Below are 17,836 nucleotides of genomic sequence, written 5' to 3' on the forward strand. Positions count from 1 at the left end.
TGCCAAAAACTTTAACCTCTTTTTATTTATTTCACAAGACATTATGAACTAGACTCTATGTTTGCCATATTATTGGTCAATAAATAACTTAGAATTTCATGAGGTGATATCTTCTTTATCTACCTAGTTCATATAACCCCAAGAGGTGGCACTGTTTGATCAAAACTATGCAGATATTCCACTTGGACAGTGATGAAGGCAAACTGTTTTTGACGGGCTGTTTTAAAAGCCTGAAGAAAATTATTACAAAATTTCTGAGGGAGTATGAAAAAAACTGTCAATCTTGAATGTTATGCTTGTTACAACAACAACAAAATCCTCAACACTAGTCCCTAATTTTTAAACAAGTAACTAAGAAATGAGATGCAAGAAAGATTATTTACTGGTTAGGTACTTTTTTATAGTAGCTGCATCAGGCCTGGGGTCAGTCTTCATTGCAATGTAAACTGCTAGAGCAGTTTGATCGATGTGAGAAATAACAGCATTGGCAGCATCAACGATTTCATTAAGTCTTTTCATTCGTTCCTGGGTAGGAAATAAAGGGTGTATCAATCAGTGCATTAAAGCCTTTTCATTTCTACTGTCCCAGCCATGGACTGTCAGGGCATATGTCACTTCCTTCTAGTGCTAGAGCTCTGTGCTATCTTTTAATCTGACTTTTACAATTCCAGTATCCCTGGAAAATGGGTTCAGATGTGACAATACCTAACTTACAGTCTGTAGTTCAAAACTTAAAATAAAACAAACATATAATGTTTACCAAGATGTGGGTTTTTTAAACAAGGAAATTTCCTTTCTATCATACCATTGATTTTAGAAATAACAATCTCTACTTTATCCTATGCCACATGAAAAAACAGAAAGAAAAGAAAATCCCCAAGCCCTCATTCTCAAGCAAATTCTTTCTAAACAGTCACCAAAATAAGAAAGATAAGAGTAAATGAAGATTATAATTAAGACTCTAACTATGACTATCATGGATGGTCTACTTAGCAGTTGTTTTCTGTCAAACTGTTTTTGAGAAGCCTCCTTTAAATACTCTATTCTAGTTTACTCCAAACCTTTGTGACTTTTAACTGATCAGAGCTGGCATGCTCCTTCTCGCTAACCAATCAAGCACCACAGTTTCATGGTTTCAACATATACATACTGCACATCATTACTACTACTGAACTCAGTAGTGGCCAGCTCTATATTAAGGACATACATATCCAATTGCAGGAGACTCATTTTCAGTAGTCAGGAAGAAAAGACAGAGAGAGATGCACCTTTACTCAAAAATATAAACTTTAGCTACTCTTACACAAAAAATTACACAAATTATTAAAAAATTGAGTATCTCTAACCTTTTCAGCATCCAATTGGTGAAGCCGTGCAACATACAGAGGAAGGTAAGCAGGATATGTTTCTTTCAACTCATTGTAAATGTCACTAGAATCGAGCCTAAGGGAGACAAATTAGTGGTTTTTAATTAAAAGCAAACTTCTGTTAAAAAGAAACTTAAACATTGCTTCACAGTCCTAGTCATTAAAATATTTTATAATTATTAATAAAGACTAGTTGTAGATAATATACCTATATGAAATTTACTTTAGTTAAGAATTCTATAAAATGTCCAGATTAAAGTATACATCAACATGGGTTGGAGGATATGGCTTGTTATATATATCCTTGGAGCTGTTAAGAACTCACACTGCTCTTGCAGAGGACCTGAGTTCAGTTTCTAACATCCATGTCAGGCAGCTCACAACTGCCTGCAATATCAGCTCACAGATACACATTTCATGGGCAGTACTACACTCATGCACAAATCCATATCCACACTTAAATATACACATAACTAAATATAAAGTCTTTAAAATAAGACCTCAATGGCTTGCTTACATACTAGCTATACCTAGATTTACTAAAAAACGAGGACAAGATTTCTCTTTAAAAAAGGAAAAAAAAAACCTACATTTCATAAAAAAGCTCTAGACTCATCTAGAAAATTCTAAACTTTTCTGAAAATTCTAAAGTCTTATTTTAAAATACTTTTTTTAAAAAGATTTATTTATTATGTATACAATGTTCAGCCTGTACATATATATAGGCCAGAAGAGGGCACCAGATCTCATTACAGATGGTTGTGAGCCACCATGCGGTTGTTGGGAATTGAACTCAGGACCTCTGGAAGAACAGCCAGTGCTCTTAACCTCTGAGCCTAAATGAAGAGATAAACTAATGTTCCTAAATGGAGAAGCTGCATAAAACTATGCCAATTCTTCCTGATTATATTTATCAAGATAAAAACAACCCAAATTAACACCCAAATGGTATGTAATTAGCACTACAGACAGGTCACATCAGGAAATTCACTTAAAATATTCAGAATTTCACAGAATATGAAAATAAGACTGATAAGATTTTTTTTTTTACAGTGAAATGTCTCATTAAAGTCCATTTAATTCCTCTAACAAAACTTAAGCCCTCCAATTTAGTACAAAGAACAAATTAGAGTCTGTTTTCTTTTTTCCCCCCAGCAATTATCCAAAAGGAAAACCAGTATTTACACCTTTTTTAAAAGTCAATTACAGGGCTAGAGAGATAGCTCAGTGATTAAGAGCACTGGCTGCTCTTCCAGAGGTCCTGAGTTCAATTTCTAGCAACCACATGGTGGCTCTCAAACATCTATAGTGGAATCTGATGCTCTCTCCTGGAATAAAGGCATGCATACATACATACATACATACATACACACACACACATATACATACATAAAATAAGTAAAATCTAAATAAAAAGAAAAAAGCACAAAAAATGAATACATCTAATAATTTTTTTAAAGTCAATTACAGTTTAATTATAGAGTTGTTCCCCACCCCCTCCCCAAGAATTATTTCAAGTTTCCATAAAAAGAACAAGAGAACTCTACTAATTCTTTGGGTTTCTTCTAAAACACTTTCTGAATCAACATCCTTTTCAATTATTTTCTCCTTTTGTTTCTGTCATCTTGGCTTTGTGAATGTTATGATTAGTTTTCTAATACCATTTGCATCAGCTACATTAAATCTTACATATTTCACTAGATTGCAAATTCACATTTTAAAAACAAAACTAAGAGGCTAGAGAGACAGATCAGTGGTTAAAGTGTATACCACTTTTGCAGAGGACCCGAGTAGTTTCTAGCACCCATGTCCTCTGCCCTCTTCACTTATGTTACATACCATATAACTAATCTACCTTTGCTGTACATTTCAAATGGATTTAAAAATCTCTCTTTCACACACACACATACACACACACACACACACACACACAGACCAGTTAACTTAAAAAACATTTCCAAAACAAAAAGAAACTCCTAAACCATCTAGTTATCAAAACCTTCTCAAAACTCCATATTCTAGCCCTAAGCAATCACTAATCAACTTCTGTCACTATAGTGCTCTCTAGACTGGACATTACAATGACAATCATTTAAGAGGGCTCTTTTGTGACTAGCTACTTTTGTTTAGCACAATGTTTTTAAGTTGTAACAAGTACCAGTTCTTTTCTTTCTTTCTTTTTTTTTTTTTTAATGTCTGAATAGTGTTCTTGTATGGATGGATATAACTTTCATTCATCAGCTAATAAGCACTTGGGCTACTTCCTTTCTTTTGGTTTTTCAAGACAAGGTTACTCTTGTCTCACCCAGGCTGCACTTGGGTTATTTCTAAACTTTGACAATAATACTTCTGAAAACTCCTATGTGTAAGTTTCTATATGCATATATATTTTTTTTTCTTCAGTATGTACAGAAGTAAAATTACTGGATAATATAACAACTTGCCATTTGTGTCACCTTACTGCTTTCAGGATATTCTCTTTGACTGTCACCATTTTTACCATGAAAACTAATGTATGAATTAATGATGGAAACAATTTCAGAAAAATCTGTTGTCAAGGGGTTTTATCATTGTGTAGACATACATGAATCTAGAAAGAATTGGCTAATCAATGTGTCCTCTGAGGCACTCCTGAGACATTATAAAGAGGAGATGGTTGGGTGGTGGTGGCCCCAGCACTTGGGAGGCAGAGCAAGGCAGATCTCTGTGAGTTCGAGGCCAGCCTGGTCTACAGAGCAAGATCCAAGACAGGCACCAGAACTACACAGAGAAACATGTCTCAAAAAAACAAAAACAAAAACAAAAAAAACAAAACAAAAACAAACAAACAAACAAAAGGATGTGTAATGCTTCTGTGTTACAGAAAACTTGTTTAAGTTCAAGAACTCTCTAAAATGGGAAGCGTAGTATAGTATATATATAGTATAGTATATATATAGTATATATATAATATAATAGTACATACATAAACTGGTAACATGGTCACTTGCTAAGTTATATGTGGTGTATATAACTTATTTACTCTACTTTTACAGTGGTAATACTGCAACTTTATAAAAGCACCACCATAAACACTTCAACATTATGGAGACTCTAAACATCAGATTTCAGACCTAAAAATCTCATGGAATCACTGTTATGGACACAGTCTGTGGTTGATTGAAATCCTATGTAGTGGGCTAGTGACAGCTCTGTTATAATATTTCTTTGCACTTACTGTTTTTATTATTTATTTGTTTTTGTTTTTGTTTTTCGAGACAGGGTTTCTCTGTGTAGCTTTGGAGTCTTTCCTGGAACTCACTCTGTAGCTCAGGCTGGCCTTGAACTCAGAGATCCACTTGCTCTGCCTCCTGAGTGCTGGGATGAAAGATGTGCACCACCACCGCCTGGCTGCATTTACTGTTTTTAGAGTTCACTAAGCAACCTGGATGTATAAATTAATGTTTTTCAATAAATATGGAGGAGTTTTAGCTATTATTTCTTCAACCATTTTCTCGGCTTTGTTTCTTTCTCCCAGTACACCACTATTTGTACTTTAGAACACTCCGAGATCCCGTATTTCCTGAGGATCTGTTGCATTTTTTTTTTAAACCCCACTTTCAATCTAGAGGTCTTGGGTTTAAATTTATAGATACTTTGGCTCAAATGAAGTGAGTTCTTTAAAGACATTCGATGCCGTCATTTTCAAAAACTTTCCTCTGTCTCACCAACATAATTTCTAAGCCTGGGCTCTGGAACAGGTGACAGGAAAACAGCACGCTTTTCTCTAAGTGACACCCACACCACCTGTAGGGATGAGAACTTTTTAATTTTTAGATTTTTATTTATGGTTAAGTATGTGTTTGTGTGAATGCCTGTCATTTGTACTACATGCCCATAGAGACCAGGAGAGGGTGTTAAAAAGAAAAACCCTGCAGTTGGAGTTCCAGGTAGTTGTGAGCTGTCCAATATGGATGTTGGGATCCAAATTTGAGTCCTTTGGAAGAGCAGCACATGCTCTTAACTCCTGTGCTCTCTCTAGTCCATGAACTAAATACTTTTGATGGAGGGAGAGCACATGGGGTCTTTAAGGTGGAACTAAACCTGCAACAACCAATAAGAATATGTGTAGACTTTGTCCAGTGACTGATGGGGGCAGATGCAGAGATCCATGGCTGGGCACCAGGCTGAGCTAGATTCTGCACCCAGGGACATCGAGATCATGATGGGAGGACGTGCAGAGATGACTGGCCACAGTAGTGGAAGCCCATGAACTGTGGACTGGGACTGGACTGGGCCCTCTGGATATGGAAGACGGTTGTTTGGCTTTGAACTATTTGGGGGGCACCTAGGCGGGGGGATTGGGATCTGTCCCTGTTGCATGGGCAGGCTTCTGGGAATCTAGTGCCTGTGGTGTGACGCCTTGCACAGCCTTGGTGCAGTGGGAAGGGACTGGGGCCTGCCTAGGTTCAGTGTGCTGGGCTCTGCTGACTCCCCATGGGAGACCTTGATTTGGGGGATGTGGGGTGGCTTGGGAGAGAGGGCTGGGGGGTAGGAGCAGTGGGGAGGGGGGAATCTGTGGATGGTATGTGGAGTGAGTAAAAAATTTCTTAATAAAGAAAAATGAAAAAAAAAAAGAATATGTACAGAATAAGGAATGGTACAGTGATTTTTCTCTTACCGAAAGGTAAGGTATAAGGAAGACTGTGTCCTGGTGGTACCAGTCTAAATCAAGAGTTGGGAGGGAAAAGGCAGCAGTCTGTAATACTTTTACTTTTCTTACAAAAATGTGTGAGTGTACATGTGTGTGAAGAGACATAGTTCAATTTTAGAGTTATTTCTCAGGTACCTTATACCTTTTGAGACAAGGTCTCTCACTGAATTTGAAACTTGCTGATTAGGCTAGGTCAACTGGCTGGCAAGCCCTACAAATACATGTATTTACCTCCTCAGTGCTAGGAATATAAGCATGTGCCACCATGCCTGTCCTGTTTATTTTTAAAATATGGGTTCTGAGGACTGAATTTGGGTTTCTCATGCTTGTAAGATAAGTACTTTATTGAACTATCATTCCTACCCACCATATTTTACAAATATCGTGGATTAGAAGCTTCTCTGGTTTGTAGTTTGCTTTCAGAACCACTTCCAGAGGTTTTGAGAGTTCTTTTTTTTTTTTTTTTTTTTTTTTTAAACAAATTTTTTCACCAGTTTCCCTGGATGGCAGACTAAGGAAGGGGCTTCTCAGGCTCTCATGAGAGAAGCCAATCTTTGCAACTCTCAAGAAATTGTATTGTCTGCTAGTTATAACATCCTAAGTCAGTCAAAGGCAGATATGGTTGACTGACACCTGGAAAGATACACTCAGTTTAAACAGGACAGCATATATGAATATGGACTGACATCATAATGGTCTAATCCTTGGAAATTCTATTCATATTATAAAGGCTTTTGTTCCCCCTCAGGCCATATATCTACAAGGATTTATACAGAGTCTGCTAATGAGGACTCCAGAAAACCAGTAGTCAAATAAAGCAACAATTAGGGAAAAAAAACCAAAAAACCTGATATAACCACATAGAATAAAGTTTTAAGTGGTAAAATATTTTAAGTTTTAAATGGTAATCTAAAAGCCCAAGAATAAACTGGGGAAAACAGTGGTAAGTAAACTTACGTTAAAAAGTTTAAACTGGTAATAAAAGCTTAACATTCTAATGAAGAATGGGCAAAGCACATGTTAAACTAAAATAATAGCTTGTATCTAAACAGCCCAACTGCCAACAACAGTGGCTTTTCCATCATGTCTGGATATGGATCTTACATTTATAGCAGAAAGCAATTTGAGAAACATATCAAGATAACTTTTAAAGACATCTAAACTAACAATTAGACTATACTATCTGACAGAAGTTTTAAAAATATCTCTATTAGGCCAGGTGTGCTGGTATAAGACTGTAATTCCAGTCTTTGAGCAGTGGAGGCAGGATGATCAGAAATTCAAGGTCATTCTTGTCCAACTACAGAACTGAGACCAGCCTGGGATAAATGAAACACTGTCTCAAAAAATTAAAACAAAACAGATAAGAAAACAAAGAAAACTATATAAAGAGTCATCATAACATTATAGAGACAAACTATAAACATATATTCTAAATAAATTATTAAATATATTATATTCATGCACTCATAGGACAATAAATTACATAGTCACTAAAAATGGAACTTTTAAACTATTAAATGACACAGAAAGTACCCAACACCAAAATTAACTGGAAAAGCAGGATACATAACCACTCACACTGCTACATGCTCAAACAGACAGAAAAGATAACAAAGGCAATGGTGATTTTTGGAGAGAAGAAAAAAGTTATTTTTTCTTTTTTTTTTAATGCCCTCCAATAAAATTCTCTTCAGCAGCAAGTTATAAAGCATTTATAAAAATCATAAAGTATAAATCTAAGAAAAGTTTAAAAACCTGCAATCCTATAATACAGTCAACAGTTTAGAGTAAGGCTAATATACATACAAAAGCATTAGTTGAGAGAAACTAAGAGGGCTGGAATCCATTAAAAACAACCTACTTTGTCATCCACTGAATTTTAAGATCTCGTAATGCTTCAGTAAACTCTTCTTTCAAATCTTTCTCTTTTTCTGAATCCTTTTCTTTATCTTTGCTGCCATTCTTCATCTTTGTTGGTGGAGGTATTAGATAGTAATGAACAGGGATCACATCCTACGAAAGTGGAAGAAAAGCCTTAGGTTCATACACTTCATTTCACACACTTTAAAATCATTGTCAATAGCTGAGAATATTGCAATATGGGTTGTGCCTGAGTTCTATTACACCGTGTTCCAGATCTGAAGGGTCAAAAAACAGCAAAAATACCAATCCACAATTACCGAAGTTCTTCACCCCTCCACTTTTAAAAGTACTGAAGCATTTTATCCATCCCTTTAAAAGAGGTAAGAACTTTTCTGAGTGTCTTTAGCATTCTTAGTTGCACTTGACACAAAAAAGACAGTGTATCCTGTCCTTTCATAATTAAATATGAATAGAGGAGTAAAAAAAGTTAAAACTGAAAAGAGAAAACTTTTTTTTTCTTCTAGTAAGAGGGCAGAGTAGACAATTCCTGCACTTATAAATACATGCTCTAGAGTTAGTCAGACAATAAATACAGAAGTAAATAATTTCTGATAGTGACATATGACACACACACAAATGAAACAATATAAGGATAGCATGACTGTTGCGTAAGACAGTGAAACCATGGAAACAAAGGTCAGTGAATCTAAATGACAAACATGAATGAATCTGAATAACCTAACTGAAGAGAGGAAGAAGTACCTTCCACCCTATGAATTAGCATTTGGAGTGGAGTTGAACAAATATAAAAATCTGAACCAGTATATGAAAGCAGTTATGTAAACTGATAAAGTAGACTACATACATAGTGAGTAGAGCTTGGTAGAACATGGTAAAAAATGTAAATCCCATTTTAAATATATAAAAAAGTTTATCAAATATCTTATGCAAGGCAGTGGTTAAGGCTTTTTGCTTTTTAATGACTTGATCTTGTATATATTAAAATTTGAGCTTATATTTTCATTTCTATAACTCTTGATGATATAAGTCTTGGGAACAGACCATGAAAGGGAAAACCAGAGGTAAGAAAACAAGTCTAAGAAGCCCGACATTCTGTGGGACTAAATAACAGACTGTGAAAACAAGAGAAAATGAATAGATTTGAGATATTCTTTGAAGGCAGAACCAATAATGTTTGCCAATGGTGCTTAAAGTCAGGACATGATCAACAGGGATAAGTGACTGGAAGAGAGTAGATCTGGTATTCCTGCTTTGCCCAAAGATGCTCTAAGACTGGGACAAAACAAAAGGAATTTGGGTTTTGAAAACCTTGAGGAAGACCATGAAGAGTTAAAGAGCAGGGATGGCAAGATGACCCAAATCTGATTCCTGGACCCATACTGCGGAAGGAGAGAACTGACTGCTGCTAGATATCTACACACACACACAGACACACACCCATGTCCTGTGGAAGGAGAGAACTGACTGTAGCTAGATGTACACACACACACACACACACACACACACACACACACACACACACACACACACACACACACACACATACACCACTCCCCACACAGAATAAATACATGAATTTAAAAAAAAAAAAAAAGAATGAAGTGATGAACTGCTAATCTAGATAGAGAAGAGATTGACTAGAAAACTTGGCTGTTAATAACCTTGGCAAGAGTAGTGTACTGGGACAGAGAACAGGGAAATAAGCCTACAGTTCTTTGATAAAGTTCTGCTTTGAAGACAGCAGAGAATTAGTTTATCTATGGTATATAGTCTTTCCTATAAAAACAAACTGCTTGGGAAATGTAACCAAATGGCTAAACTTAGTTTTCGGCAAAGAACTGATTGTCCTTAATCAAGTCATTAAGTCCACTTTTCAAATTCTATTTTCAGGATTATATTGATCTTCTAAGTTAGTATCTACACTCATCTTAAGTTTATAACATTGAAACAAATTTATCTTACCAAAAGGACATACAATGCCCTCTCACATTATTTCAGAAATAACATAAATGAAAAGTATTTCAAAATCCTTCTATCCCAAATAGGACTTTCAGGAACGCATACTGTATAAACACATCCATTTTAACAACATTCTGACACTCAGAATTCTGGGGTATATAGTGATTCAACAGTGTATGAGCAATTACTGCTATAACTCTACTGTCACATCAACACAAAATATTAACCACTATCTCTTCATGACTCATTTAAAGCACAGAAAAACAGAATTGAGGATGCCACAGAAATCCATTTGCAGACCTCTATTATGCTTTCTGAGCTAAGGGAGCCAGAGCCCAGGTACAAGGGCTCACACAAGATCTACTGTTGGGCTTGCTCCTTTAGGACCCTGCCACCTACCTATACATCCTTTTCCCCTCAACATCACCCCTCCTTTTATTTTTGAGACCAGTCTTGCAATGGAGCCAGGCTGACTCTGAATTCATGATTTTGTCTCAGAGTCCTTCCTCTTAACCCACTGACAATGCTGGAATTATAGGCATGCTACACCATGCTCAGCTTTCTTCTCCACTGCTTGCAGGTCATTTTCCTGGGTGGGCATTGCCCCAGATAAAGCAAAAAATTATTTGAAAAACCTGAACCAAAATGCCAGCATCAAATTTTCATACAAACAGCTTCAGTATCAAGTGTTTAGTACAACTGTCTAAGAAGTAAGGATAAAAGGAGTCTCCAACATTTACTTATGTAAATATGGTTATATTGCCTTTAGAATCAAGTTCTTCATACAACCAAGTTTTTCTGTGTGCTACACAGACTGTAGATCAACACTTGCCTGACAGTCTGATTCAGTCTAACAGTAATGTGTACCCTTTTAGCTTCCCAAGCTAGAAAGAGGGAAACACTTCCAGGTAGATAAACCTGTTTCAGAAGGCAATTTCTCCTCTGAATTTCAAAGATAAGGCATTTGCTATTACTATTTTAGTACAGAAGACAGAAAATAGAATTTAATATGAATATATGCTAATGTACAATAAGCAACACTTATAAAAATAAGAAATCCTATTACAGCAAACTTAAACTATCACTAAAAGTCTAAGAATAGAAAAGTTTATGATCTTAGAAAAAAAACAATAACCAGTACAATTAAAATGTTAGTAAAACCCTATAAAATACTTCATGACAAGATTTTTCTATTATTAAGATTATAAATGTAGTACTTTATTTAAAACCCCAATCAAAAGGAAAATGGAGTTATTTTAATTTGAGTCACTATGATCATATTTTTTTAATAAGTATCTTTTTTCAACTCACTTTTTTTTTTTTTTTTGGTTTTTTGAGACAGGGTTTCTCTGTGTAGTTTTGGTGGCTGTCCTGTATCTCATTCTGTAGACCAGGCTGTCCTCAAACTCACAGAGATCCGCCTGGCTCTGCCTCCCGAGTGCTGGGATTAAAGGCATGTGCCACCACTGCCCGGCTTCACTCACTTAAGTGACTCAATTCACCTCGTAGGGTTAATTTAGTAGTAATGATTTTGTACCTTAAATCACAAATAATTGTGATTATGTTTTATAAAAGATAGTGAAGAAGAATATCCATAGTAGAAAAGTTATAAAGAGTTCTCATTAGGAGAAACTTAGTATTAAAGTTGAAAAAAATTTTTTTCTAAGCTATCCTCAAAGTTTTTTAATAGTGTCAAACTGAAGAATATTTTTCAGAAACTTAATGTTACCCATAATATCAATAACTGCTCAATAAGCAGCATAACACAGCATCATTTAGATATGGTTCAAAAGACCCAATTTCTTTAGTGCTTAATGTCCTAATTTAGCTATTAAATTAAAGGCTTTATACAAGTTCAACTATTTTAAAGATGAGTATCGTTGATGCCATTTGTGATTTATTAAAGTAATTATTTTACATTATATGTGTAAGTATTTCTCTTTGTAACTTTATATTTGTCTTTTATACAAGAGCTGTAATGTGACATGTACTTGTACTGATAGGAAGGGACAGAAGTAACTCTAGTTCCCAAATCTGTTACTCAAGCTTTATTCAGCCTCCAGCAATAATAATGTCATTCTTTAGTATCATTTATCATACCTTGCACAACCTTAGCCCAAAAAAACTCTGCAGACCAACTAAAAAATACAAGTGGAAGAAAAGCAATGCTTAAACCCTTGTTGATACATGCTTCCTATTTTAGTGAGTTCCTAGGAAAACTTTTCAAGCTTCATGGCAACTCAAAGAAGCACACATCAATACATAAGATTTTTTAAATGCTGGGTTATGATTTATTAAACATGTTTAGATGTTGCCCAAATGAGTCAAAACATCCATTTAAGAAATACTGGTCTTCAGTTCCTTAACTAGAAAATTCTTCATGGTGCATTAGGGCTTATCCTATCAATACACTGCAAGGACATTCTGGAAGACATTTTAGTACTTTGAAACACAACTGATTCTCTCACTGTACTAACTCTTACTTGAAGAGATCACTAAAATGCTAAATATATCAGTGGCTCTTCCTCAAATGTGTCCCTTTCTCTGTACTTGGAATAGAGACCTTCTTTAAGTAAATGTGGCTCCAGCAGTCAACATAGTCTCTCATATGCTAAAGGAACCCAAGCAGAACCATTCAGAGCATCAAATCTGTCTGTATTTTTATTATGGACTTGACTTAAAAGTAATTTCCACCACTCCTTTTTGTATCTGTCCTTCCATAACTAGGATAGATGTAAGAGCAGGGACTAGTTTATCAACAAAACCATCTTTTTAAAAATGGCTTTTAGATTTTAATAGGTTTTTTTTAACATTTAAAAATATTTATTATGTGTGTATGTGTGTGTGTGTGTGTGTGTGTGTGTGTGTGTGTGTGTGTGTGTGTGTGTGTGTACAGGCAAGTGCCATGGTACACATACAGAGGTCAGATGACAACTCTTTCCATCATGGGAGTCCTAGAGATTAGACTTAGGCTGTCAGATTTGTCAGCAGGTACCTTTACCATCTTGCCAGCACTAGATTTTAAAAATAATTAATTACTTTGCTCTCTACTGCTATATTATCATATTCATTTTTTTCAATTTGACATCTTATCTATAGCAAGAAATGAGAAGTAACAAAAATTGTCCATACCATTGGAAAAATAGGGGTTATGGCTTGAAAAACCTTTTATAGAAAGGCATTATGCCAATACTGCTCATAGGTATTAACTCACAGAACTATACTGCAGAATGTAAAGAAAGGAAACTAAGGGAGAGATTCTTTAAAAATAAAGATTTATAATAGTGAGAGAAAAAAAGTTTAACTACTATGTAAATAAGGCTTTAAGACATCGTTTTTAAGAACTGACAATCAGTACCTTTTTAAATTTTCCTTGTCGTTTTGCTGCAGACTGCCCCTGGGAGTTAGAACGACATTCTGTAAGAAAACATGCATAATCTACACAGGATGGAGATACCACCTCTGCCTAACTTTCTTCCAATTTAACATTCCATTTGTATGTGTCACAGTACTCAGAGGGTCAGATCTGTGACGAAAATGGCATGCTTTAAAGAAAGCAACACTGCCATACCAATTTTTAAAAATAAAAATTTGCTCAAATATGCCATTTTAAGGCAAACCTTTTCAGCTTTTTATTTAAAATATTTAGTGATCAAATTCCATAAGCATTAAAACATTAAAAAAAACATTTAAGTTTAGCTGACAGTCTGCAGAATCTGATTGTATACAGGAGGTCATAACCATTACATAAGCCTATGGCATTCTTTAAAAACAAAACAAAAACCCACAACACTCAGGGTTACAATGAAAGGCAAAGTGAAGTAAAATCACACTTCCTTTCCAACTACCAAAATGTAAGAAGTGTAAAACTGCTGAAGAAAGTTTAAATGAAAATTTCAATGGCATTATACTAACTCAATAACTTTAGATTACTGCTGTCTTCTTATAAACGACCTTTCTAACTATAGTTGTCTCTAACAGTTGTCAGGAAGTACTATTTTCTGAATTGTAAGAAAGTTCTGTCAGTAATTCTTTTCTGTAACACTTTCCATGAGAAGTGAACTTCTGAGATGAGCTATCTATCATCTTGGTCAAAAAAATCAGTTGCAGTCCCACAGAAGGAGCTATGTAGGTAAATCTACAAAAGGATCTGAGGATTTATTTTTTTTTATTTCTTTTCCCTTTTGTCAAGACAGGGTTTTTCTGTGTAGCCCTGGTTTTCCTAAAACTCACTTTGTAGACCAGGCTAGCCTTAGAGATCCACCTGTCTCTGCCTCCTGAGTGCCGGGATTAAAGGCATGCACCACCATGCCTGGTTATGAGGATTTCTTGAATCAGTTCAAGAACAAAGTCCAGTATCAAGTGCTGATTTACTTCAAATGACACTGAGGTATGTATGTATAGTAAGGAGTACAGACTGAAATGCATCCTGAGAAATGTTAAGGTAAACAACTTTTTCTAAGCACAAAATCCCCAAATTATGCTTCAATGGCTGTGAATATATGACCTTGATTGAACAATGACAAGCAATAAAAATAAATTTCAAGATAAATGAGATGAGCTCATTCTGACAACAGCATTTACAGATCTCAGTATTAGGTTAAGCATACTTGCATAGTTTTGTGTGAACTAATTCTTATGAGAAATGCAAAGATGTGAGAATGACAACCCTGACTGGTATTACAATGAAATGACCTGTGATAAAGGGTGAAAGATCCACAGAAACACCATTCTATGTAACAAATCTGTAATGAAAACAGATGGAAAAACCTGAAACAAATGCCTGTAAGGCTGTAATAAGTTATCTCTAAATTAGAAACAAAAAGCATCTTTTTCTATAAACTATAAACACAATGCCAAAAGAAATATCTTACATCTATCCACATAATTATACAAGGTCTCAACAAGTTTCACAAATGTGAAAGCTAGTATCTATTAGTAAAAATTCTTCAGACTGGTTTTTATAAACAGTTAAAGAGAAACTGACTCATTCCAATATCTACAATATGTTGATTGAAATTCTAGGGTATGTTGTAACTTTACATATCCCATTTATTTCCGCCAATTATGATTGGGATCTCAAGAAGATTAGGTACTGAGTCAGGACAGGTTCAGGACATGAGGTACAAGCTTGTGGAAAAGAACATAAACTATTTTTCAATGACACATTTAAAAAGACACCAAATATTACTAATAGGTCAAGAATAAGAAAAACAACAATTACCCTGTGCCCTCCCTGGTGTCTCTTTTACCCATCTGAACCATGCATTTAAAGCCCATCTTCAAAAGGATGGATATTTTAAACAGGTACTTTCAGTGTAAAAACACTAGTACTTACAGCTTTCTTTCCAAGCTCAGTCTTTGACAATGTCAAGGAGCCTGCAAGGTAGCATCCGGGTCCTGCCCCCTTAGGTATTCTAATGAGAGAATTAAAAAGGGAAAAAAGTAACAAAAGAAAAAGTTTCACAAAAATACTTAGAGGAAAACCATCAAAGTAATTCCATACTGAAATATATCCTATGTCTAAATTTTCAAAAATAAGACTGAGAAATAACTTCAGACTAAAATGATAGCAAATTATAAATTTAGACTAATATATGAACCATAATGTCATTCATCAACATTATCACTTACTTATCATCAGGTAAGGAAGTAACAAAGAATGGCTGGTTATATTTGGGTGGTAATGTCAAACTGCTTGATTTCTTCTTTCCTAGAAGTGCAAGGCTATGATTTTCATGAATATCTAAGCTCAAGGTATTAGATAACCTATGAGAAACAATAAACGGAAGATCTTTAAGACGATCCAAATCACTGATTTGTTCATGACGAATCTGCAGTCGAATTGTATAATCTCCTTTCTCCAGTTTCAAAGAATACTAAAAAAGAAAACATTTGGAAAAAGTAAGTTTAGTTCAATAAAATAACAATAAAAGGATAAAAGAGACAGTTCCATTTACAGAATGTGTACAAGGTGTGAGACATTATCTATACACAAAATGCCTAGGGTGCTAGTGAGCAGGCAGGATCAGGAATATCAACTGGCTTGCTCAGAGATACAGAGAGAGTAAAGAATGAAGGAGTTCAAGTAAGGTCTGACCCCAATGTTCTCATTCTTTCCACCATAGGATATCCACACACTCACATAATCAATATACATGAAAAGAAATGCAACATTTTTGTTCATGGGTCATTAGAAACATGAAGTAATAATCAAAAAGTCAAACTGAGTTTTTATATATTTTCTAAAATAAACATTCAAATGTATGTAAACTTTAAATTTTAACTGTGAAGTGTCACACAGTTTCTGACAAGCAGGGAAAACAGGGAGCCAGTGCAGATCAAGGAATACAAAGCTACTACATTCGACCTTGCTAACATGCTCATGGAATAGGAATGCTATACTCTGCAGAAGCAGTGTCTTCTGAGATGGAAAAGGTAACTCAAGTATGCCTTGCAACATTCCACTTTATAGCGATGAGACTGCTGCTTGCTTGAGGGGGTAAAACTGGGATCACTCCTTAAATGACCAAATGCAAAAACTTTCATAAATGATTTTCATTATTCAGCAAAAAACAAAACAAACAAATAAACAAAAAACCCACAGCATTTCAGGAAAAATAACTCATTTTTTTTTTCAAATACAATTGCAACTAGAGATGAAATTTCCATGTAGTTACATGTCAAGAGATTTTTCACCCCCTTCAGTGACAGTGGAAAGCACAGTGCCTGGCATGTAGTTCAATGCTCAGTACAATTTCAGATCTGAAGGTACTAATAAACTGAAACTACCGCCTTACTAACCCCAGAGTTCCACTCAGACCTGGGATCACTTTATAGTCTCATACACCTCATTCCCTATCTATATTTAAATAGGTACAAGCAGTGTGGAGGAAGGAGAAACACTACAACAAACAAGGTCTAATCTCATGGCAGAGTGCATGCTGAGCACATGCAAAGTCCAGGCTGCAGTCCTTCTCCTCCACTAAAAATGCTCTCCTGGCCAGTGTTTGTAAGCAACATCCTCTAGTATATGGCAGAAAAGTTGTCAAGTCTGTTCCTTAATAACTACAAGAGATTTCCAAAGGTGTAAAAAGATTGAATGCAAAAAATTATGCTATCTTAAAAAACTTTTCAAATGTTTTACCTTAACACAAAATTTGGGATTTATTAATTCTTTTTACAACTTATACCTGATGTGGATAGGCATCGCCTGAGCCCATCTGTCTTTTGTTCTGGTCAAAAATAATCCACAGCTGGCTGTCAAATTCTGACTCATATAACAATTCACAAAGAAGTGGACAACTAGGTGTGACTTCTCCACTTTTGGGCTATTAAAAAACAAAAGGAACAATACTTGACATGGCTTATATATAATTTATAATACCATTATACTGTTTCATTAAGAAGTATTCAAAATGCATTCTTGTAAACATTTTTTTTTTCAGAGTATAAGACAGCTATTATCTTGGCATTAAATAAATTAACTTTTGTAAACTTTAAAAAATACAAACCTAGTGCTATTCACACACACACACACTCTAATTTCTTTATAAAGACTGGAATCTAACAATTCACTGAAATCTATCATTCAGTAACATTAAAACTAAATTTATTATGTTTCAATATAGTAAGCATAACATGAACTGAAATCTCATCAATTCTAAAAATCCCCTGGATCCAACATTTATAATGGTCTCAATTACTTTCACTACTAATTCTACTTTCACTACTGATTCTTTGCAGGGGGCAAGAAGGACAGGTGTTATTGATGGAGAATTACTGTGGTCAGGATATACAGTATCTCTCACATATGGTGAATGCTTGGTACCCAACTGGTGATGCTATGTTGTTTGGGAGATGGTTGAAATACTAGGAGGTAGGGAAGGCCTCAGAGGAAGTTGTGTAGCAGGGGGCATGCTCTAATTTT

At 35.2% G+C, this 17,836-nt stretch overlaps 1 protein-coding gene across 4 annotated transcripts in view; it reads right to left on the minus strand.

Annotated features, from left to right (window-relative positions):
• The window catches only part of Tpp2 (tripeptidyl peptidase 2), a 73,248-nt gene that overhangs the window by 9,664 nt on the left and 45,748 nt on the right, over positions 1 to 17,836 (minus strand). The window contains exons 21-27 of one of the 4 annotated variants that reach the window (XR_013044192.1): positions 17,100 to 17,237; positions 15,541 to 15,785; positions 15,245 to 15,323; positions 13,265 to 13,303; positions 7,925 to 8,076; positions 1,347 to 1,443; positions 384 to 525 (exon numbers count right to left, since the gene is read on the minus strand). Coding sequence is in view for 2 of the 4 variants with exons in the window: in XM_006996801.4 (XP_006996863.1) it covers positions 395 to 525; positions 1,347 to 1,443; positions 7,925 to 8,076; positions 13,265 to 13,303; positions 15,245 to 15,323; positions 15,541 to 15,785; positions 17,100 to 17,237 (881 nt within the window). In the remaining 2 variants the exon portion in view is untranslated. The remainder of the gene's footprint in view (positions 1 to 383; positions 526 to 1,346; positions 1,444 to 7,924; positions 8,077 to 13,264; positions 13,304 to 15,244; positions 15,324 to 15,540; positions 15,786 to 17,099; positions 17,238 to 17,836) is intronic. The other 3 variants (XM_006996801.4, XR_013044193.1, XM_006996802.4) reach the window with 3 other exon arrangements.

The sequence above is a fragment of the Peromyscus maniculatus genome, chromosome 13, assembly GCF_049852395.1.
Source record: "Peromyscus maniculatus bairdii isolate BWxNUB_F1_BW_parent chromosome 13, HU_Pman_BW_mat_3.1, whole genome shotgun sequence".
Classification (NCBI taxonomy): domain Eukaryota; kingdom Metazoa; phylum Chordata; class Mammalia; order Rodentia; family Cricetidae; genus Peromyscus; species Peromyscus maniculatus.